We start from the raw sequence: 23144 nt of genomic DNA, 5'->3' as shown, positions 1-23144 counted from the left end.
CAGTGGTCTAACAAAGAGCCAAACTGGTGACAAAACTGTACTAGATTATTGATATAATCTACTGATATAAGGAAAGCCAGAAGAGCTTTCATCCTAGCCTGAGTGCCCAGATTCCCACAGTTCTCTCTCTCAGAGCTTGAACCAAAATAATGAAAGTCACTTTTCCAGTGCTGCACCTGCACACACACACACTTGGGATGGCTCAGCACAGGCCAGCCTGCATCCCACAGGAATAACACATCCTGCCCACAGGAATTACAGCACACACGGGATGGGCCTGGCTGCTTCCACCCGTCACTCAAAAGCAGGACAGTCCCTTGTGTGGAGCCCAGACTAAGGCAGCTCACTCAGTCTGTGTAAGTCAGAATTCACTACCCCTATATTATATATAAACTCTAGAGGTAACCCAGTGACTCCATGTGCTGCAGCCACAGGCTTAGATCCAAGAGTCTGGATGTACCAGGAGGAACATGTAACTTCAGAGGCACTGATATACATGCAGAGGCAATTCCAGAAGCAAGGGAACAGCAGAGCTAAAAGAATCCAAGCTGGAGATGTTCTGGCATTCAGAAGGGACAGGCATGCAGATGAATTTTATAGACAGTCTCCCATAATTTTCCTTTTCCTAGGACACACATTCCTAGCATAAAATCCTTGAACAAAAGCACAGTACAGCCAGTAGAGTAACACTTACTTCCTAATGGTAAGAATTCAATTTACATATTCGAGTTCAATCTTTCAAAGAGCAAAATCTTTCTATACCTAATACCAAAATAACCAATTTCTTAGTGCTCAGTCTCTCCTACAAAAATGGGAGGTGTTCAAACAAGATACAGAGCTAATACATAAAAGCTTATAACACAACTTTTATTAGAAAAGTTATACATAACAGCATCAACTATTTTCAAGAATATTAACTTTGAAAAGCAACAAAAACAGACTAAAAATGTGTAACAAGAAACTAATGACCTTTTCTATAATTAAACATTCAAGTTATCTACAATGTCTCTTTTTACAAAGGAGAAAATTATGGTTTTACAGGCACATCATGTTGAAAATAAAGCTGCAGTAACTTTATACAATTAACTTTTTCAAGGATTAGTAAAACACTGTCATCATGTAGTCTCAGAGTTTTTTAAACATTCACATAATTTTACAGTTGAGTATACACTGAAATTTAAGAGTCCCAAAATTATTTCACAAAAGTGCCAACATTAAAACCAGAACCTTCACTGTGAATAATTTTGCCCTAAAAAAAGTTAAGACAGGTCTCCATAATCAACATATTCACATAATTTCTGGTGCTACCTGGTCTAACAGTAAAGCTTCATTCTTTAGAAATAAAAATCAAACTGGACTTCTTTCGCAAAACCGATAAAACATTTTGAACATGGGAGTGTACATTATCAGAAAAAATTGACACTAAAACCATAAATATATCCAAAGAGCCATTAATACACTACACAATTAAGTGGAATTGTGCCCATCTGCACTCTATATTCAAAGTTTGTCGCCCTTTTGGTACAGGCGGTATCCGAATTTAGCAATTTTTCTTATTCTTACTGCCGGATGCTTGCTTAATAAAAAAAATCAGATAATTTACAATCTAGAGTCTGTTTTAAAAAGTCTGGAGTTTATATACAGCTCTAACAAACCTAAAGCATTATGATTACTTAAATGGTTAAATGACATTACTAGTTTTCATTTGTCACTTATTAACAGTAATTAGCCATTATCAGTAGTGGACCATAATAAGGTGATAAGTGAAAAGGAATGTTTCATCTAAAACACTTCACATGTTCTGTCCTTTCATGTATCACATAGAGGAAGTGCTTTCCACAGACACTCGTTTCCCCTTAGCATCAAGGGCTACAAAAATCTGACTGCAAAAATGCAGTGACACAGCAAGCTGACATATCAGGCACTACCTTTCATATTGGCAGCTTTAAGAGACCCACGGTATGCACAAAGATCTAGAGAAGGGGAGAAAAAACTACTACTAGGAGAAGCAGACCGAACATTTCAGATGAGTTTGGCAAAGTTTTTAATCAGACAAAAGGTTGGCCATTCAGATTTACTTGTATAGTTTAAAAATATCTCTACTGAATCAACTAGTCAAATTATTGAAAGACATTTTCATTGATACTCAACATCACATGCACCAATATTGCACACATCTGCTCTGAGCTGCTAAAACAATCTTTATCTGGGCGCTTGAGATGTCCGGTTTCTGCAGCTGGAACTCAAGTCACCCAACCCAGCCAGCAGTTTCACTAAAAATTTGAGTGGTAAAGTTAAAATACAAACCCGAAAATAACCCCAAGAGAAAACCAAGGACTTTATACAGACAATAAAATCTAAATTTTCTGCAATGGTCTTGTGGGCCCTACGGACGGGGCGATACGCACACGCACTGGTGAGAGGAGCTCTAGCTCTGCTCTAGGGAACCATTCAGATAATGTGAAACCTGGGACCAGGGGTGGCAATGATGTCACTGTAGGGCTCCTCCTGTGTCAGCTCTATAGCTTGCTGCTTTTTCAGTACCAGGAAACTGTAGAACTTTGCAGCTGCTTGTTTTCTATTCGTATTTCTGCACAGCTCAAGCAAACTGATAGATTCTGCTCCAGTCTTAGCAAGAGCTCTCTGAAAAACACAACAGTGATACCACAAGTTAAATAGAGAACTACACAGAAACAACAATGTCTCTTGGCAAGATTCTGTTTGTTGTCGACTCCAGGACACAGAGGGATTAGAAGAATAGGAACATTACAACATGTACATGAAAATTTCTTTATGGATCTTAGCTAAACAAAGTCTAGTGGGCTTCCCAGGGAGGTGTGAAAAATCATTCTTGAATCTGCTGAATGTATTCCAGAAACACTGTTGTATAGCTCAAGATTTTATTTCTGCAGCAATAGGTAACCAGTCTTTTTTGGCTACAGGATAATTTTTTCTTAATAGGAATAAAATCAAGAAAAATCAAGCTTTATTTCTCAAAATAAATGTAATTCCAAAAATAATAAAGCAAAATTTCAAGAGCTAACGTTCTTTAAAAGATGCCTAATTTCTCAAGGTGAAAGCCTGTTTATTTCTAAAACTCCTCTGTCTTAAACTAAGTACCCAAAGTCACTTAGATTTTCTCAGTCTTGGCAAGATTAAAAAAAAAAATCATGCTAATACATCTTTTTGCTGGCCAGGACAACAACTGAAGTGTTCGATTTAAAGCAGAACTGTCTGTCCTGGAATGAATTTTAACAAGATGAAAAGATATGTGGCTGGCCAAACCAAATTATTTTATATGAATCAGACTTTAACTCCAAATCTCATTGCAGATTTCATGTTTCAGCCATCCCATGTGATATTCTTTTGGGTACATGGAAGAAAAAACTGATAAAAGCTAGTTATGGCCAAAGCAAATTCTAAAGCTCTCTTCAGATACTGTTATAAAACATTCAGAGAAGCAAACATTACAAACATAACACAACACTACCAACTCAACATCTGCATACTTTAGAAATTATTTTTAGCTTTTTTTATTGTAATCAGGTGTGTTGATTTGGTTTGGGGCAGAGTTAATTTTCTTCACAATAGCTCATACGGTGCTGTTTTGCATCAAGTAGGCTGGAGGTGCACAAGGAGCTGGGAGGGGACACAGCCAGGACAGCTGACCCTAAATGGCCAAAAGGATAGATAATCCATGCCCTATGGCATCATGCTCTGCATTTAAAGCTGGGAGAGAGAAGAGGGGGGTGTGTGACCATTTGGGATGTGGCATTCAGTGACAGCCAAATCTCACGAGTTGCCAAAATGTTGAAGGGAACAAAGGAGCTACAAACCAGGCTGAAAGGCAAAGGCAGTCCAAGAGTATGTGGAGGACAAACACAGACACCAATGAACAAAAGAGCAGTTTGCACTTCAGTTCAGGATGAACACTGTGGCGTTCAGTCATCGTATCAGAAAAAGCCTCTTTAGTTTCAGCAAGCAAGAACCCATCCTAGAGACAGGTATGTCTGTGCAGACTGAATCCACATGCTAGAAACCAGCCAAAGTCACATTTCCACAGCTGTTAACAGATTCAGCTTCTCAAGGCATAGAAGTTTTCAAACTAGCCTAGACAGGAAGTAAACATTCTGTACAATGGTGTTATCCCTAGACTCTTATGAGGGTTTGCCTAAAGACACATAGCAAAAAGTCAGAAGCACTATGATTTCATCAAAAATACAGTCAGCTATTTTATAATTTAAATTTCTGAGAATCTTAGTTGCAGACAGAGTGTGGACTCTAAGGTTGAAAAACATTTAGATGAAAAATTTTAATTCAAATGTTCTCTAAACAGTAAGTGACAATTATATAAGTACAGATTTCATTTTAATACAATTACTTGATATAGATTTAATCAACTACAGGCATTCTTCCCCCTCTAAGATAACTGGTATTTTAGGCTGTAACACTGACTGCACAGAAAGCTCTTTGTTGACATTTTAACTCAGTTCAAAAGCATCAGTGGACACACTCAAAAGCTACTTTAAGAGAAAGCAAATGATCATGTGTACCTGAAGGCCATGGAGCATTTGTTGAGTCCTCTTGTTCCATCTCCTTTCTTCTTGATCCTGATCACCCCCTGTGCCGTCTTCTTCCTGGAAGCAGGTGTAAAATAAAAGACATCAATGAAGTTACCATAGGACATTAAATACTGTAGATAAGAGACAAGTTATCCTATTTGAAGACATGGCTGGTTTTCTTGCAAAAAGTTACTTTCATTAAGTAGCACAAGCTATTTAAAATGAACCACACCATTAAAGTTCAAAAGTTCTTATCTAAGGCATCATAAACACATAATGGTTTAATCTAGCCATGGGTGAGAACAAGAGAACACTACTTCAAAACAGAATGTATATGTAATTAAGAAAATTAAATAATATAATTATTATTAAATTGTCATTAAATAATTTAAGAATTACATTTCTAAGGGCTATTTATAAGGACAGACAAAAGAGTTATTTCTTATGCCTTTTACTGAATCCACAGTCAAACATTCATCTACTTCTGGGAAACACACAAACTGATTCTACAGAGTTCTTACTTCTTCCTCCTCTTCTTCCTCTTTCTCCTTTTCCTTCTCCTTCTCTTTTTCTGGCAGAAGTTCTAGCTCTGGTATTAGCTGGCAGATGTTTTGGGGCTCCTCTGGAGGCATTTCTACAGGTGGCATTTCCAGCTGTTGTGATGGTGGATGCTTTAAGAGCACACAATACAGTTAAACAAACAGTATCATTTTGTCAGTTCTTTTACAATAGTACAATGGTGCTTCAGACCAGTTTAATAAAATCCAAGTATACAGTCTTAGCCATTTGTCAGGATTTTTCATTTTTGAAAACCAAAACCCAATTTTGTTTTGCTGTCCATATGTATATTTTCAATCCTTTAGATTCTACTCAAACCAGAAATTATGACACCACTGTAAAGTAAAAAGGCTTTCCAGTAATTTCACTTATGCCACCATCCAAACTACTGATCTCATTCCTTGGATCGGTACATGCAAATTTAAAATCCCACATCACCAGATGCAATGCTACATGAACACACTTGAACTCACTGGAACTAGTCATCTTCAAAATATCAAAATGCTGTTCTCATCAATACAAACATAAAGGAATTAAAACACTGATACCTAGCAATACACTAGACTCCTTGAAGACTTTTACTGGAGGAAATAGTGTAATTTCTGTATCCTACCAGCATTTAAAACGTTTCAGTAAGCTTTTCACCTAACAAAGGCACCAGAATGATACCCAGGGACAAATGTTCTGATACTACTACAGTGAATCTCAAAGGATCATAGAAAGATAGGGCCTTAAATCTGTGTCATTTCCTCCTCTAAGACACTGCTCATTTCCCATTCCCCATAAAAACTAGTAAAAGCTTACTCACAGGTAACACTGGCTCCGGTTCTACTTGCTGCAGTTTGCGTTTGACACCGGTCTGAGCTGGTGGGGGTGGCATAACTGACTCATCCAGGTTGGTTCTGCTGCCTTCCATCATCGACTCTTGCAAACGGCTCGGTTCTTCCAGAATAGGTTCATCTGTATTCCACAACAAATCTTCTTTTAGATACTTAAGAATGCTATTAGAAACTGTACCAAAATCGAAACTGCTATTATTTTAGAATTGAGCACTCTCAACAGCCTGCACTTTTAATCCACTGGTTCAAGCAATTCCTAAGCATCCCCTATTTCTAAGAAAAAAAGTTCTTTTATGTCAGAGATTGCATCACATCAAGCTAAACAACCATTACAAAGCTCATTGTTCCACACGTAATCTTTGATGACTTAATACAAAGCACAGATAAAAGAGAAAAATGTGCTCCAAGGGAAACCAGAGCATCTTGGACAAGACACAAACCAATGACATCTCGTTGCTGCTGTTGCTGTTGCTGCTCCTCTCTGGGAACCTCTGGGTTTTCAAAGTCTTTAAGGAACTCATCAAGATTGTCAGCTTCTCCACCTTTCCTCCTCTTTCTCAGGTCTTCTGGTACCAGAGGTGTAAGACAGCGAGTAAAGAGCTACAAAGGAAACATTACATTATTCACTACTGCAGTTCTCAGTGTCCTTTTATTTCATTTTGGATTAAATAATTATGGCCTATCTTTCTCAGTTTTTAAGCTCCTCCCCAACACTACTAACTTCTAAAAATTTATTTTTCTTTGTAACTGATAACAGTAATGCTCAAAATATTTACCTTACTTCTTTTAATATGTTTTTTCTTCCAATTATAAATATTGCTATCACTATATCACTATTTATATGCTGACATTTGCTATACATGAAGCACAATTCTGTATACAGTCAATTTAAAAGTGAACTTGCATAAAAACATTACCTTCAGTAGTCTGTTATTCCACAAAGGCTGTGCAGGCAGAGAGAAAAGCTTTTCAACTCCACCAGTTTCTTTCCACATCATCAATTTTTTAGTAGGAGGTGCCAAATCCAAAGTAGTAACAATATCAGAGTAGTCACTTAATTGGGCTCGAATAGTCTTGCTGTCCAGTTCTTTCACACTGTCCACAATCAGCTTTCTCTTTCTCTTTGCTTTGGTTTCCTTGACTGTTGGGATTTTTAACAAGCAATGAAGGTTAGCTCAAACAGGTACCATGCTGTAAAAGAATCCTGCAAGTTCTCTATAGGTCTCACCTGCCCATGTATAAAGCTGCCTCAAGAATCTAAGGCAACACTAGCTTTGGGAGAAGGATTAAAAGATATGTGCAGCATAAGCCATCAAATACTATGAAGGCTCTCCCATAACCTACAAATTCTTCTGTGAATTTAAATCTACCTAAGCCTCAATGCCCTCAGCTGTACATGCCTCTCTCTCCCATGGCTTGCTTGATAGGCTGGTGCAAACACTGGTCACCAAGTTGAACAGAAGATGAAGCACCTCTCTTATGAGAAAGGCTGAGAGATTTGGTTTTGCTCAGCCTGGAGAACACAAGAGCTTTGGGGTGACCTACTTGTGGCCTTCCAGTACCTGAAGGGAGCCTACAAGGAAAATGGAGGGGAGTTTTTACAAAGACATGTAGTGACAGGGTGAGGGGGATGGCTGCCAGCTGACAGAGAGTACGTTCAGACTAGATAATGGGAAGTTCTCTACTGTGAGTGTGGTGAGGTACTGGAACAGGCTGCTCAGAGGAGCTGTGAATGCCCCATCCCTGTCAGTGTTCAAGGCCAGGCTGGATGGAGCTCTGAGCAACCTGGTCTAGTGGAAGGTGTCCCTGCTCATGGCAAGAGAGTTGGAACTAGATCTTCATGATTCCTTCCAATCCCAGCCATTCTATCACTCTAATCACAGATTCAAAATAGCACACCCACTTTTCCCCCTAAACCTACCTGAACTTTGGTAATGTGGGTGGTTATTTTAACTGTAAATTTCTGACCCTGTTCTAGGACAACATGACTGTGCTCACAGCCTGATACTCTGCAGCAGACCCTGAAGCTCTGGTAAATGATGTCTTTGCTGGATGAGCAGATGAGCTGGTCCCCTGCTGCCAGCCCACCACGAGAGGGCAGTGCCAGGGCTCTCCCACTGGCCAAGCACAGAATCAGGGCCTGGAGCTCAGTCTAAAAGCACAGGACAAGCTACTTTCTTTCCAGATATTTTTTACTAAAGCAGTGGTCAGTACATAATGAACCAAATATAGTACCAGTTAAAATAAGCAAGTTTCTTGCATTAAAGAAAAAGGAAAATCCCTACTTAGTAGAAATTCAAATACAAAGGTGCACCTCCTGAAATCAGCAATTCATTAAAGCTACAAATCACTAGAACAGCACTGATTCTCAGTGTAAACAGTCAGTCCTGCCCTTCAAATAAAACATATCAAGAACTGTGCTGCACTACAGATACCGTATTAGAATGAAAGACATGCTGAGCTCCATTTCAACTCAGTGCATTTTAACTAGCATGTTTATCTAAAGCTACAGTATCATGCTGTTACATGCACTGACTGCAAAAACTACAAACTAGTATTCTCTGACACCATCCATGTAAGCTACCTCTCTGGAAGGTACTGGAGAGCTACTATTAGAATAAATGGAATTAAGCACTTGATCCCTGGTTTCTCTCCCAAGTGAGAAGCAGAGTCAGCAGCAGTACTAGACATTCATTTCCACTCCATCAAGCTAAGGTGGTCTCTGACAAACTGCACAATACTCCCCAATAGCTCACTCACCAGTTATGTCAATAGGCTCCAGAGCAAAAGCTTCCTCTTCATTGGGAACAAGTGTTGTCTGGTCAGTCATGGTTGGTAATGGCTCCACTGGATCGACCGAGTCCGGGCTGTCTGGGCCTCCCACTGCCAGTGACAACAAGAACCTTGCACTACGTCAAAACATTAACAGGCTCTGCTACCCCTCCCATCCCCTCCTCCACACCTTCAGCTGGCTTCCCACACTTCATACTTTTGAGCTTAACATGCTTTTAAGGAATTAGAATCCAAACTACATGAGCTGAAAGTAACTCTAGGTCTGGTCCTAGATCATACTCACTTGATACATTATCATCATCATCCATATCATCGTGGGGAGGCTGCTCTGGCATCATTACTCCACTTTCTGAGAGTGCAGGTGGGTCATCAAAAATACCACCATCATTATTACTAAGAAGTTTGTCATCTGAAGAAACAATATGAAACAATCAGTTCTGCATCCACAAATTCATGAAATAAGTATAGACAAATTTATAAAGTACAGACAAGTTTATTACAACACAGATGAAGATAGTGCAAAAGTTAGAAAGCACTTTCAATGCTGACATAGAAGAAAGTAGCAGTGCTCTTTCAAGGAGCATTTCAGCTCTAATTCTGAGCTTACAGATAACATTTATTACAATATACTTGCCACATATTTGCATCTTACATCTAATTTTTTAAACTTTGTTTTAAATATGCCAACACTTAATATGCTGTGAGTCATCTATACTGCTGTGGTACTCACAAACCAGAATATATGCTCAGTGCACATACACACACACACACATACATGCATATACACACACACACACACACACACACACACACACAGAGTGAGTATAAATACTCACTGTACAAGACATAACTTTCACAGGATCTGGCAACAAATGAAACAACTTCCCCTCATCTACCCAAGAACTAATTAATTAAGGCAGGAGTTAGGATAGAGGAAAAACAAATTTCTCAAACTTACCCAATATTCCACCATCATTTCCTTCCCCAAAATTATCATCTTTGTATTGGTCTTCATATTCCAGGTGATTAGATTTCTCATTGAGGTGACTGGTGCTCTGTTCAGGTTCCAGGAGGAGGTTAGAAGCACTAGTGCTCACCAGCATGTCATCCTCAAATGCACTACCTTCTCTCATCATCTCACGGTCATCCATCCCAAAGTCACCTGCAAGAATACAATTGCAGTGCTCTAAATGCTAAAAAATTCAAGATGCAAGAGACCTATCTAACTGATCAACAAGGCCCATATGTAAGACCAAACTTTAATTCAATTAATCCTATTTGCAGAGTGAATGACAAGATGTAAGGAATTGTAACCAGCAATACCACAGCAAAAAATACTGTTCAAACAATTATAAAAATAACTATCTCCTTTTCAAAGAATTTGATTGTACTTATTTGAATTGATATTAGCAAGATCCTACTAAACTTTATCTGCACAGAAACCAAAGAATTCAATGGAATTCAAAGACACTGTGCCTTATGCCTCAAGGCTGGGCTTCAACTACAGGGAACAAACCAATATCCAGTTAACACCACTTTTAGATTATTCTTTCAAAACTATTACTGAATTATGGTTTACAATACTGTAGCTTAGGAACCAGACATTCAAATAAAACTGTCTTTAAGTTTTGATTCAGATGTTAGAATACTGTCCACGAAAAGATATCTAAAATAGCAAACTTGTCACCAGCGACTGATTCAGCTTTTAAAATGTCCCAATGGTTTCTGACTGAGAGCATGCTTATGATTAAAGGAACAGCTAACTTCATATTCACATCACATTTTGAAAATTATAATTGTCACAGTACTTCAATGATTAACTTGACTGAATAGTCTTCAGCTTTTCTTTCTGCCTATTCTAGGCAGGTAGAAGTTTGCTGAGCATTAGAGGACAGACTTTCTGGAAAAACTGCATGAACAAGCTAAAAATTAAACATACAAAACCACAGCATGTTTGATCTAATTTGTTTAGAATTCATTGGGCATTCCATAGTAATTGCAAAACCATAACTGAAATTAGCTAGTAACACATAATAACACATGAGATCTTTACCAAAGTCATTATCCTGGAGGATACTGATGTTGCCTACTTCTTCTCTCATCGTAATTTCTTCCACTCTACTCTGGTTCAAACTGAACTGCTGAGCCACATCAATATCACTTAAACAAACAGAAAGCAATTATTAAAAAATCTCATTAAAAAAACAAAGAACTGATAAAGCCTGCTGAAATAAACATAATATTATTCAGTAAAAAACAATTTTACATTCAAGTCGATTATTGAAAAAAATAAAGGTGAACACTGAATAGAAGCTACTACTTAAAACAGTGAGACCATTAATGGTTCAAACCTATCATCCAAATTGCATTAGCTTCTGGGAAATCTATCAGTAACCTCTCTTACTCCTTGCTGTGCTGGGATTACTAATTTCCAAGGGGAAATTAACAATTCAGAAAAACCTTCCACTCCTTCAACTTCAAAACCTATTAATACAGTTTATCAAACACTGTATTTTGCACCACTACCAAGTTAACACTCTTTGTGGTGTATTAAGGTACATTTCTTATAAATACATAGAAATCTTTTGCAGTTTCAAATTAGTATATACTTTAATTTGAATTTAAACTAAATTGAACACTGACTAAACTGGATTCTAAAAACTGTTATGACTAACTCAAATTAAAATTAAAAAGACTCAAGTTAAAAAATAAAATAATAAAAACCATCAGTTTTTTAAAGATTAAGAACTATTCAGATTGTATATATGTTATATGTAAAAGTAACCCACAAGTATTTAGATGTTTTAAGAATTAAAAGTTCCACTTTAAAAGGTCACCAATACCCCCATAAAATTGATCTTGTCCAACTGAAGGATGTATGTGATGTAGGGTGCCTTGCATAGAAAAAAAAGAAAGTTATAATAGGTATCTGAGTTTTTGAAAAGCTCCTGTAAGGACAGATTTAACTTCAGTTAAAGTCAATGCTACTATGAACTTAAAATCAACACAAAAATGACTGTACACTTCCTTATCAGTATATAAAAAAGACCTAAGAATAGAAGTTACCTACAGACTATTTTTTACATTCAGCAATGAGTTAGCTGTTTAAAACCAGGTTCTCTTCAACTAAAACCAATTCTCATTGTCATGGAAATAGAAAAAACCCCAAGCTTACTCTAGATCAGGGAGTGGTTGGTCAAAATCGTGAAACTCCTCAGGTAAGGTAATAGCATTATAAGCAGCCTCTCTGTTTTCCTCAGGCAAATCAACAACTCCTGCAAGGAAGAACACCCCGACATGAGTTCCCATTCCTTACAAGGACAGCATTTTTCACTGTGCCATTAGCGTTTTCTCTCTGCATGGGCCTACTGTCTTTAAATTTGTTAAACTGAACTGATGCTGAGATACCTACAAAGAAACCTTAGGTAATGGTAGTAAGTGAAATTTAAACTAAATTCAGAACAAATATCCTCAAGCCTTTGCACTGTCTGTATAAAGTAATGTTTGTGTAGCACTATGCACAGCTGTGCAGCCAACACAGGCATCATATGTTCCACAGCACTACAGGTACCTGCTCCAAAATAATTTTATCATGATCCATGGTATCAGCTGCAGGGCTCTACACTGCAGGGGCAGCACAGCGTGACTACTTTGTTACTGGTCCTTTATTCAGTTCCACCAGCTCCAGAAGTCCTGGAACAGAACTGATTGCACTTGGGGCTCACTAACTCATAGGCTTCTGCACAGAAAAGAGCTGTATTACCAAAACCACACACATACCTTTTCTTATCCTCCAGAGATGCTTACTCTTATTCAGCAGGCATTCTCAGAGCATGAATATCAGATTGGGGATCACAAAACCAGTGCCAGCAGTTGGTCCCTCTGTTTTATTCAAAGTCTTAAAAGGTCAGGGCACTTGAAAGTGCATGGGAAATGCAGGTTCAATTCCTTCTGTAACTTGCAGAAGATTTGAGCTCTATGCTCTGCCTTCTGACCCAGACATACAACACAGGCAATTCTGAGGTACAGATACTTCAGAAACACTCTGCTCACTGTGCTCCCCTCTGCAATGAATAATCAAAGAACCACTGTCCATAGAGACCAGGAACAAGCATGAGTCTGTAGCTTACTCATCATGGTACTTGACTAGGAATGAAGACATCTAGTCCATCCTTTCAGGGCTGTTCAGTATTTTTACTCGTCTTCTGCTTAAAATGAAACATGTAAATGATTCTCAGAACAGAAAGACTCAATGCCTAAGGCAGAAAGCTGATAAACTGAAAATAAAGACCAGTGCCTCAGCTTCTGTCAGGCCAGCATGCCACTTTTTGTACATCTTAAGGTGCTTCACCTTTGACATGCACTCTCTTAGGAGAGGGAAAATAGACTGCCTTGTGATATTAAAATTATGTTCTTATTATAATCCAAGGAAGTTAAACACAGTAACAAAAAATTAGCAACAGCCAACAAATTGCCACTGAAAGCTACATAAAATTCAGTACTTGAATTCAGTGCCTGAATCACAACCTGTAGATCAGGAAATGAAGATAAAGGCATTACGTACCTTGACTTTACTCAAGTAACTGCTGCACTGGCTTTCAAGAGTTGCCTTTTTAAAAAACAAAAAGTCTCCCTTAAGTTCAGCTTTTAAATCTATTGCACTCACTAACTTAAAAAGGTGGAATATGATTTAGCAGCTGGGAGCATCCAGCAGCATCACTGCCACAGCTACACTTCAGCTGAGAAAAAGTTCCCTAGGCCAAAATTAAAACTATCTATCTATAAAGATATGAAAGAATGAAAGTCAAACAATTAATTGACTGCTGGACAGAAAAGTAATTTCAGGTATTAATATGGCACCCCATTTTAATGGAAAATATTTAAGTAAGCAACTACAGAGTGGGAAATTTTGTTGCGAAGATACAAAAGAAAATTATCCTTGATGCCAACATAACAGTCCACATTATTTTCGGAAACTATAATGTGAAAGTGGTAAAAAACCAGCTTACTTTCATGTTCCTTTGTAACTCATAGCAAAAGAATCCTGACCCTTGATGGAAACCAGTCCCCTTCTGCGCTTCTCTTCAGTAGGGCACTGGCCTTTTTCAGACAGAAGGTAAAAACCATGCAGTGCATTTCCATTTAACATCATACACCAGCCACAGCCAAAACTGTAAGTGGGATTTTACTGAATCAGCATCAATAAGTGAAGTTTTTGTTCAGAATTCGGTTAAAAGATGTTTTTCAGAAGACAACTCAGCCAGCCAGGCAGCTGCAATAATTACTTCTCCTATAACCTATACCTTTATGTAATTATACAGACATAAGAAGGCAGAATTGTATGCCTTCTTAATAAATACATTTATCAATGTAGCTTTTCAGAGAGCACTTAGATAAAGACAGATACCTGGACGAAAAGCCATCTTAATCTTAATGAAAGCCTCATTACAGTCTGCAAGAAGATATTTTGCTTTCCTGTGGTAGATTCTAACAACGCCTAGTAAAAGATGTCCTGAGGTTCGAAGTGCCATCTTCACCTAAAAACACATTGCACAATCAGTGAATTAGATGTATCCTCAGTATTCCCTTAAATGACACCTCAGTCAGCTTTACATGAATTTTCTCAATAAAATCAAATGTCTAAAACAAGTATAAAAATCAGCAGAAATCTGAAGAAACAAAGAATGCAAAGTCTACAGTTCAAGATGATACCCTATTACATTATTTATGGATGACCTAGCAAATGTCACTCAATTAATAGCAGCTCACTTCAGGAACTCCCAACCACTGCTCTGTCAAGTTAAAAAATAAGTGACAAAGCCTATTTTTACCACATCTTTTCTACCACCTTTGCTACTTCAATTGTGGAAAAAGTGAAAAATACAAAAAGCTGGGCAGCCATAAATAGTAATTTGATTAAGTAAAACCTGGTTGGAAACTGTTAGCTACCTCTCTATGTTCTGTCCTGAAGTGAGAAACAGTGGAAGTGCCCCTAAACAAGCACTGCCACAGTAAAACAATTTTAAGTTCCTTCCCTCTTCAATCTCACTGCTTTACTATGTAATGAAGTATCTACTGTGGGAACATAAAACTGAAAAAAAGTAATTCACAGAAGGACTCTTCTTTAAGGACTCTTCTTTCTTAGGCTGAAAGAGCATGAAATTTGTGTTGAATGGTACATGGAATAATTATCTCACAGAAAGAGTAAGCCATACAGGATTTAACATCAACCTAAGAATTCAAGATTTTTATTTCCTCCAACATCTTTTTAAAATTTCAGCTAATGAACTGTTACACACTAAGTTAAATATATGAAGTGCCCATTAGTCTCTCCTTTCTCTAAAAGAATGCTCCAGCTCACTAGTGAGGCTATGAACATTACCTTCTTCCTAAATCCTTCCAAAAGTGATAATGAAACAAATCATTATTCTAGAAGAGTAAGCATCTCTGTGATTGTACAATACACTTTTTGCTTACACTTAGCGGTTCTTTTAAAATCTAGAGTAGCACTATAAAAACTGTTAGCATTTGTATCAACCAAAATAAAAGATTTAAGTAAGTTTTCTTTTGTTTACAAGTAGTTGCTTTATTAATAAGACATTGACATCTGTTGAGTGCCGAAAGTCACAACTGTACCATCAGTTCTATGATGAACAATTTAATTGTCATGAGTAGTAGAGGGGAAGAAAAGAGTAGTAGAGGGGAAGAAAAACATGTAAAAACATCCAGCTACTTATAATTTCCTCCCATTTCACAACAGAGCATTATTTCACATCCAAACAGACCTTTCCACCTTTTAAAATAGCAACATTAAGAACTTTATTTGCTTCAGTGACCCAAACAGTAATTACCACCTGTACACTCAAGTTCTTTTCACTACAAGGTCATGTGACATTAGTGTAAAACAGATACCTTTGGGGAAATGATGCTCTCCACGCTGCTCTCCAGATTACATTCAAAAACATGGGCTTTGGTCAGCTTCTTATCCCAGTGGGCCGCCAGCCAGATTTTGGCCAGCGGCCCACGTTTGCTCAGGACAAAGTGGGCATAGAACATGGTCCCAGATGTCTAAAACAAAGTGCAAACCTGTAAAGAGAAAGGCAAGTATTTCTTTCCACATCTTTTATTTTATGAGGAACATCCTTGTAAATACCCCCCTTATCAGAAGAAGTACGCATTTGATTTTTAACCACTGAGGTCAGATTATTTGTTTAATGTTTAAGAAGCCAACACTGGTACTACAAATGGTATCCATGTAATAGCATATTACATGGATAATGTAATATATTGTACTGGACAATGTAATGTAATGTATTTATTACAGAAGAATTACTAAGGAGAAATAACACACGTTAACAGCCGCATACACCACTTAGAAATGTTTATCATCCCTCAAAAAAACATAATCTTGAATCTTTTTAACTTTAAGGTAATAATACCAAACTCTCCTAATGCAAAGAAGCACATCTCAGTTTTCACTCCACAGTAGTTTTCTATGACTTCCACTTCTTTCTACTTTTAGTTCAGCAGCTACTACTCTACTATACCAGTTTTTATTGTACGTTGTTCCAGCAAAAGATTCACCTTTATGAAATATACAGTCCTAGATCTTTTGGTACTTCACTATAATTTCCTTCCTAAACAGGAAGCACAATTGTGTTTTCCATTTCTGAACAGACCATTCTCCATTTCATATTTTTTTAAATTAAGTGTTGAGAAAACTGACTCCATTATTCCAAACTTCTTTAAGATTCCATTTTCTTTCTCCTTCACCAGAAAAAAAAAAGTTATTCTTACCTATTTATCTAGTAATTACTTTGTTACAACTGATAAGATGCCAACACATCAAACCATGGGGAATCAGAACAGCGTGATGCCCTATGATCTAAACATGCCACTTCCATGCATGAGGTAAAGATATGATTCAGTTAACTACAAGTAGAGGAAAAGTTTTCTTTAAAAAACTAGAAGAATCTCCACAAAGAGTTTTTCCAATAGTTTCTATAACCCAGAAAAATGAAGCAAAAGAAAAGAACAGAAAAGGCACAACAAGTGCATCTTAGTTTTTACCTCCTCTATGCCTACAGAAAAACTGCCAGAGGAAGCACAGCAAGTCCCAATGGACACTGCTTGGAATTTAAGTACAGGGGCAAGAGAAGCTCTGACATTACTGATTCAGTGGAAATAAAGCCAACCTCTACACATCTAGATAATAAATGAAAAAACGTACACCTCAAAGTCAAGTCCAAGAACTTTTTTTTTTCCATTTTGAGACTTGCATAACAGAACTGATTATCAAGCTACTTTCTTAATGACAGACTGGCCACCAATTTCATCCATGACCAAAACAGTGGAGAGGATTTAAAGGAAATAAAGGCCACATTCAGCTTAAACTCAAATTAACTCAGTATGTAGAATTAAAACTACTCTTAGGAGTGAAGTTAATAGCTTTTAGTCATAATAAAGATGCAAATTGACAAACAAGTTAAAATGCCATTTTTACTTGTTGAGATTGTGTGAGGGCTAAGGATCACACTACACAAAGATGAGCATGAGCAAGTTTTTCCAGGAAGCACAATGAAATACATTTTGGATAAACATTATCTAAAGGAAGGTATTCTACTATTTTTTCCCCTCCAGGATATTTTGAAAGACAGCACACTGTCTTAAGGCTAGCAGATAAGTCAATCCTTGCATATTTTTGAAGCCCTCAGTATTTTTGTATATGCAGAGACATAACTTTGCAGCACAGCATTTTGACATCTTGAGTTGCTACCAAAACCACGCAACAGTAAGCCTATAATTACCCTTGAACATGAGGAATAGGGGAGAACACAAACACAGAGTAAACAAAACCACTTGTATTAATCCATTAAAAGCATTCAACAACAGTTGCAAAATAATGTACTTTGATAAGTAGAGTTTGGCACAATTATTAAAACAGATAACATGGGTTCACAAAACTTCAAACATACAGTTAACTGAAAACATACTTAAGTTTCCTGTTAAATGTGAAACTCACTATTTGGACAACTTGGACAAAATCAATTTATCTATCACTTTAAATCTGCTTCTCTTCATCCATCACTGAAGCCATACTGAAATACACGAAGGGAAACAGCGACAATCAGACTACAGATAGTTTTAAAGTGTGTTTCAATCTGAACTGTTATTAACAAATAAGGATTCTTTTACCTAAAGCAATAATTTCTTGTCACATGAGTCCCTGCCGCTTCCAAATTCCAGCAGATGCTCTGCATGGCAATAACTGGGTTACAGCAACTGTACAAAGCCCACTTTTACAGTTCAGCTGTTCAGCACCTCAATTCTTCAAAGCAAGCCCCAAAGGCTGCTCCTGCTTTCTCCAGATTTTGTCTTTCTTTTCAGATACTCCCTTTTCTGCATTTCAGGCTTTTTGTCTGATCTTTAATTCATAGATGAATGCAGTGTTGATGAATGCGTATGTTGACGCAGTGGCATAAAGAGAGCAATAGATTTTCTGTCATAATTTGAGACTAGGACGAATATTAAAGGAACCAAGAGTTTCTACAAGTGGCAGAGTGCTCAGGCAGACACTTAGAATATATCACTGGCTGAAAAAGCAACTCCTAAGAATCCACAAAAGAAAAAGTGTAGCTGATGGCTCTTAAAAAGCTTGTAAGGTAAAATACAACTGTCAGTTTTTGAAATTGACTGGATATGAAACAGGACCATAAAACTTGTTCTGAGAACTTTGGCATTTTTCTGTTTTGCTTGCATTCCTCTAAGGCAAAAAGAGTGTGTACTCACACAAGGCCAGGTAGGACCAATACCTGATCTTGCCAAATCAACCTTTTAAAATACCTGCAACTTTATTGCCATTAACTTTGAATTTGCTTCAATGTGCCACAACTATCCTCAGGTTTTCTCTGCCTAACTTAGTCAACAACTGCACAATTTAAAGAATACAGAAGTGTAAAAATCTCCTCTACTCTGTGCTCTTCTCTTCACTCTACTTCTACACACAAAGTAAGTGAAATGTAGAGCAGAACTAACATGATACTGGTCATACACAGGTTCTGATCCAGAATGTGCCTGTTTCACCCTCTCATCTCAGACTCTGGTAATTGGTCCTTCCAAAGTAACAGTAAGAAAATTTAGTAGGTGGTGTAACTATGGACTTCATCTTAACCCTCAACTCATATATTTTACCTTAAAATCCTTCTTCTGATTAGAACAGCTACCTGTCTAACCTCCGAAGAGCACACTGGCATAGTTAGTCCCATTCTTCAAGGCATGCAGAAAGGTGCTTAATGAACTAAGAGCTGACAATAGGCAGAACATTCAGCATATTTTTATTTGACTGTGGTTCACTCTAGCTCATTAAACCCACTCATCAGCTACTCTCCCTAGGTTAGTTTATGTACACACACCAGTCCACAACTAAACTTCAGTCTTCTATTTTTTTACTGTCACCTACTTTTGTTCCTTGTAAAGCTAGTCCAAAACCACAGTCACACATGGATGAGTGGATAAATTCCACACTACAGTTTAAGAAATCAGCCAGTCATTTTAATTAATTTGTCCTTATGCTATCCTTCAATTTCTCTTCTCTGCTGGTTTTTCCCCACCTGCATAATCTCCTCCTAGAATGTTTGTGCTTTGCTAAGCCCAGGCAGCCCTGGGTGATCTGGGGAAGGTTGAGATCACCCTGTGCACCTGCATCAGTCTGAGCTGGCCCTACCAGGCTTCAGGAGTTCAGAAGAACTACCCTGACCCTGGAACTGTTCTTTGAATTCTTCAACTTTAACTCATAACCCTTCACTTTCCAATCCTTCTTACATCACTGAACTTTCCATGTGTGGGCACTCACCAACGCTGCCTCCCTGGCAGGTTTTGGTGCCACACTGAACATCTGGTGCCACTGAAAAAAAAAATCATCATAAACTCCACTAACATCACCTTACAGCTCCAGGCCTCTTTTCGCCACCTTATCTGATCTCCTTCCTTCAACCACCTTTATAATTGTCTGGTTAATCCACATTTATCTAAATTTTAATGTAATTCTTTGTGCCACCTGCAGCTTTACTAAAGCTCAGTGTCAAGTCACCTTAATTTCTTATATCTAAAAATTCAACTATTGAAAAAGATAAAACTGAACTAATTCAACTTTACATACCTTTGGTAAATACAAACAACATTTTCCCTTTGTCTCTAGGTCTTGCTTCTTGCATCAACAATTTGTCAGAAATTCTATGACAAAGCTTGCACTACCAGGTCTATTAATTACTCAAACCATACCACTCTGTTAGAGGAACTGCATTCAGTGTTCTCCAATTACAATATACTACACACCTACATAATCAGATAGAACCAGCGCCCCACTAAGGTTACTAATTCAAAAGGCAGATCACTCACAAGTACCGTACAGAGCTGGAAATTACTGAACCCTCTGAGCACCGCTGTCCTCCTCCCTCAATTCCACATTCCCACCTAACCCTCAGCAGGTATCCTGCCCTTGCCCATACACTCAGAAAGCTCAACCAGTAGAAAATGAATCTTATTAAGGCCCTATCTCCATTATCCCAATCTATTTTGTGCAATTCCAGATCCAATTAAAACTAATAACTGTGCATAAACCATGTACTAACACACTCTTTTAAAGGTATGTAAGTCGAACATTCGTTATATTACTCCATCTTTTGCAGTTATTTCTCTGCACTGTTCATCTAAAGAGCCCAAATGTAAAAAACTTTTTAACATTTTACCTTTAAGAAGTTAAACTGATGTGGTAACTAAAGCAAATTCTCTAATTTCTGTGGGAAATCCCACGGTATAAGCAAGACATGATTAATTTGTGTGGTAATTTAAGTTTATTGTAGGTCTCACTAGCTTTTTGCTCCTCCTTTTATTACCCCTATCACACCTACTTCCTCTCTAGTTAAAACTGTAGATGAGCGGGCCTTGCTTTCCCAAATTTTGTAAGATGTCTAATATTTACAAGTGAGCCTTCATAAAATCAAACAGAAGCCTGGCCCCAATAATGCTTTGATGTCCCCCGGTTTTGATAATGAGTTTTACTGAGCAGGAGATTAAGGAAAGCATGCTTATCACCCACATTTGCACAACGTGGGCCTAAACGGTAACTTCTCCAAATTTACAGTCGTTTCTTTATATGTTAGAATTTAAAGAAAAGCTATTTTCAATGAAAGATGCCATTAAGTCACAGTGACCCGAAGTTTCCTTTGTTATTGATAAAAACAACGCCCTCTTTTATATTTGAAAGAAGCGTTTCTAATCAGGATCAGAGAAATCTTAAAAACGAGAGCAAGATTCCTAACAGTGTCCATACGAGCAAGATCTTGGTTCTTCAAAAGGCCGGCATTTTTAAAGGACCCGTTTATTTGCAGCTAAACAGCCAGTGTCCAGAAGACAGTTCATTGCCACTAGAGCGGCTGTGAAGTACAGTACCCTGCCCCATCCATGGCAGAAGGAAAACTGCACTCAAAACCAGAAGACTGGCAAATGGAACTTTGCTCCTGTTCCTCTCCCCAGACCGCAGCAGCCTCGCTGTCCGTTTAGCGAGCCACAGCCAGGGCTCTGTTACAGCGCGGCGGCCCCCGGGCCTCCCGCGGCTCCTCGGCTGCCCCGGGACCCGGCTCTCCCCGGGGAAGACCCCGCTCCCCACGGGCTCTGTCCGTGCCGCCGCCAGGCCGCGCTCAGGGCCCCGCTGCGCCGGCCTCGCCTCAGACCGCCCCGGACACCGGGCCCCGCGCAGGGTCCCGGGGCGGCCCTGCCCTTCCCGGGGAGCCCCAGGTGTCGCGGAGCACCAGGCGGGCCCTCCCCGCCAGGACGGATCAGCCGAAAGACGGCTCCGAGCCCGAGCATGACGGCAGCACCCCGAGAGCGGGGCTGCAGCTGGGCCCCGCCGGGCCCCTTCGGGCGCCGGCAGCGACCGCGGCGGCCGGAGCCACTCCTTACCCTGCTCCGGGCCCGGGACCGCTCGCTGCTCCTGCCGAGCCGAGCCGAGCCGAGCCGGTCCGGGCCGAGCCCGAGCCGAGTCGAGCGGCGCCGAACCGAACCGAAGCTGAGCCGAAGCCGAGCCGGGCCGAGCCGAGTGAAGCCGAAGTGGAGTCGAGCGGAGCCGAGCCGCTCGCTCAAGCAAACAAGATGGCGGCGCGGTCCTTCCTGCGCGCGAACGCGCCGTTCAAACCGCAGGATGTTTACGGACAAATTCCCCCCCCACAACCGGCCCCGGCCGCGCCACTGCGCGTGCGCTCGGCCCCAGGAGGCGGGGCAGAGCCGCAGGAGTGACGAACGGCCGCTGAGTGACAGCGGCGCGCGGGCTCCGCGGGGGCGGGGCCTCGGCGGGGGCGCGGCCGGGCTGTGAGGGCGCCCCGCCCTCGTTCGGGCCGACGCGGGCTCTGCGATCTTGGGTTTAAAACGTGAGGAAGAATCGCTCTCTTCTTTCACAGCCCGGCCCCCGGGGGCTCTTCCTGACCCCTACGGCTCCCCTCTGCTGCCGCGGAGCTGCAGGTGTTTGTGCCGTGGGGTAGTTTGTTGTCAAGGGGAACAACAGCGGGCGCCGCTCACTTTCTTTGTTTAGACCAATTTGATTTCGACTGTATATAGAAAGGTTTTCTTGGTCCTAATTTACTGATGTATGATGACCACGTATAATGTAATGGAGGGGGAAGTATGGCTACGACAGGACTCTAAACAGAAGGAGTCAATCACTATTTAAAAACAATGGAAAGGGAAAACAAGGACTGCTTTGGGAAACAGGGATTTTTCCGGTCTCTCCCAGGCATTAGGAAGTCTAATGCTATGAGTACGTACCATTCTGGATGAACGCCAAACAGCCTTTGGCCCAAACAGACACAAAATTCAAAAACCTCAAAATAACCTTTAAAATAACCTCTGAAACTATACTTCTAGCACAATGGATCATCAGTTTACAAAGATAATGTCAGAATACCAAGAAAATCTGCCTACTGAGGGTTTAAGGAGTATTACTGCTATTTGTGACATTCAGTTAAAATATCTTAAGGGATGATAACATCTGCAAATAATATGTAAAAACATGCAAGTTCAGTCTCCTGGTTCTCTTTCCTTAGATTCAATTTTGAAGATTTCAGCATTCATTTACGTTCATAATGTCTCACTAGAACCTTTATTCAGAATAAACATTGATTCTCTGTATGTCCCGCATGGATTTCTGCCAGGTGTAGTAATATGTCAAGGTTTTTCTTCTGCAAGAAAACATTTGCTGTGTCACTACTCTCCTGTATCTCCATATGGAGTTAGAGGTCTGGGCATTGACCCAGGGAGTGTCCCGGCCATCGACCATTGGCCTGCTAATAAGGCACTCTCATTAATTTTATCAGTGCTGATACACTGGATTGCATCAAAG

At 39.4% G+C, this 23144-nt stretch overlaps 1 protein-coding gene across 1 annotated transcript; it reads right to left on the bottom strand.

Moving 5' to 3' along the window:
- Positions 1 to 860: 860 nt before the first annotated feature.
- On the bottom strand, positions 861 to 21932 carry RAD21 (RAD21 cohesin complex component). The gene is made up of 14 exons (XM_084201827.1): positions 21713 to 21932; positions 15665 to 15838; positions 14160 to 14289; positions 11928 to 12027; positions 10806 to 10912; positions 9711 to 9914; positions 9036 to 9161; positions 8720 to 8842; positions 6877 to 7100; positions 6400 to 6559; positions 5929 to 6080; positions 5084 to 5233; positions 4554 to 4637; positions 861 to 2643 (listed from the first exon to the last, which is right to left on the bottom strand). Exons 2-14 carry the CDS (start codon positions 15806 to 15808, stop codon positions 2452 to 2454), a joined length of 1896 nt encoding a protein of 631 aa, XP_084057953.1. The 5' UTR covers positions 15809 to 15838; positions 21713 to 21932; the 3' UTR covers positions 861 to 2451.
- Positions 21933 to 23144: the final 1212 nt, after the last annotated feature.

Source organism: Fringilla coelebs (genome assembly GCF_963513975.1).
Source record: "Fringilla coelebs genome assembly, chromosome: 1".
NCBI lineage: Eukaryota > Metazoa > Chordata > Aves > Passeriformes > Fringillidae > Fringilla > Fringilla coelebs.
The sequence above is the reverse complement of the archived record's forward strand: the minus strand, read 5'-3'. Positions and strand labels throughout refer to the sequence as shown.

What these genes read in the sequence shown, in the direction of transcription:
- RAD21 (XM_084201827.1), bottom strand. Translation starts at nt 15,808, where the DNA reads ATGTTCTATGCCCACTTTGTCCTGAGCAAACGTGGGCCGCTGGCCAAA. An exon ending in TAAGATGGCTTTTCGTCCAG is followed by an intron (nt 12,028 to 14,159) that starts GTATCTGTCTTT and finishes TCTTCCTTGCAG; the next exon opens with GAGTTGTTGATTTGCCTGAG. An exon ending in AAATGCTCCATGGCCTTCAG is followed by an intron (nt 2,644 to 4,553) that starts GTACACATGATC and finishes TGTGTTTTTCAG; the next exon opens with AGAGCTCTTGCTAAGACTGG.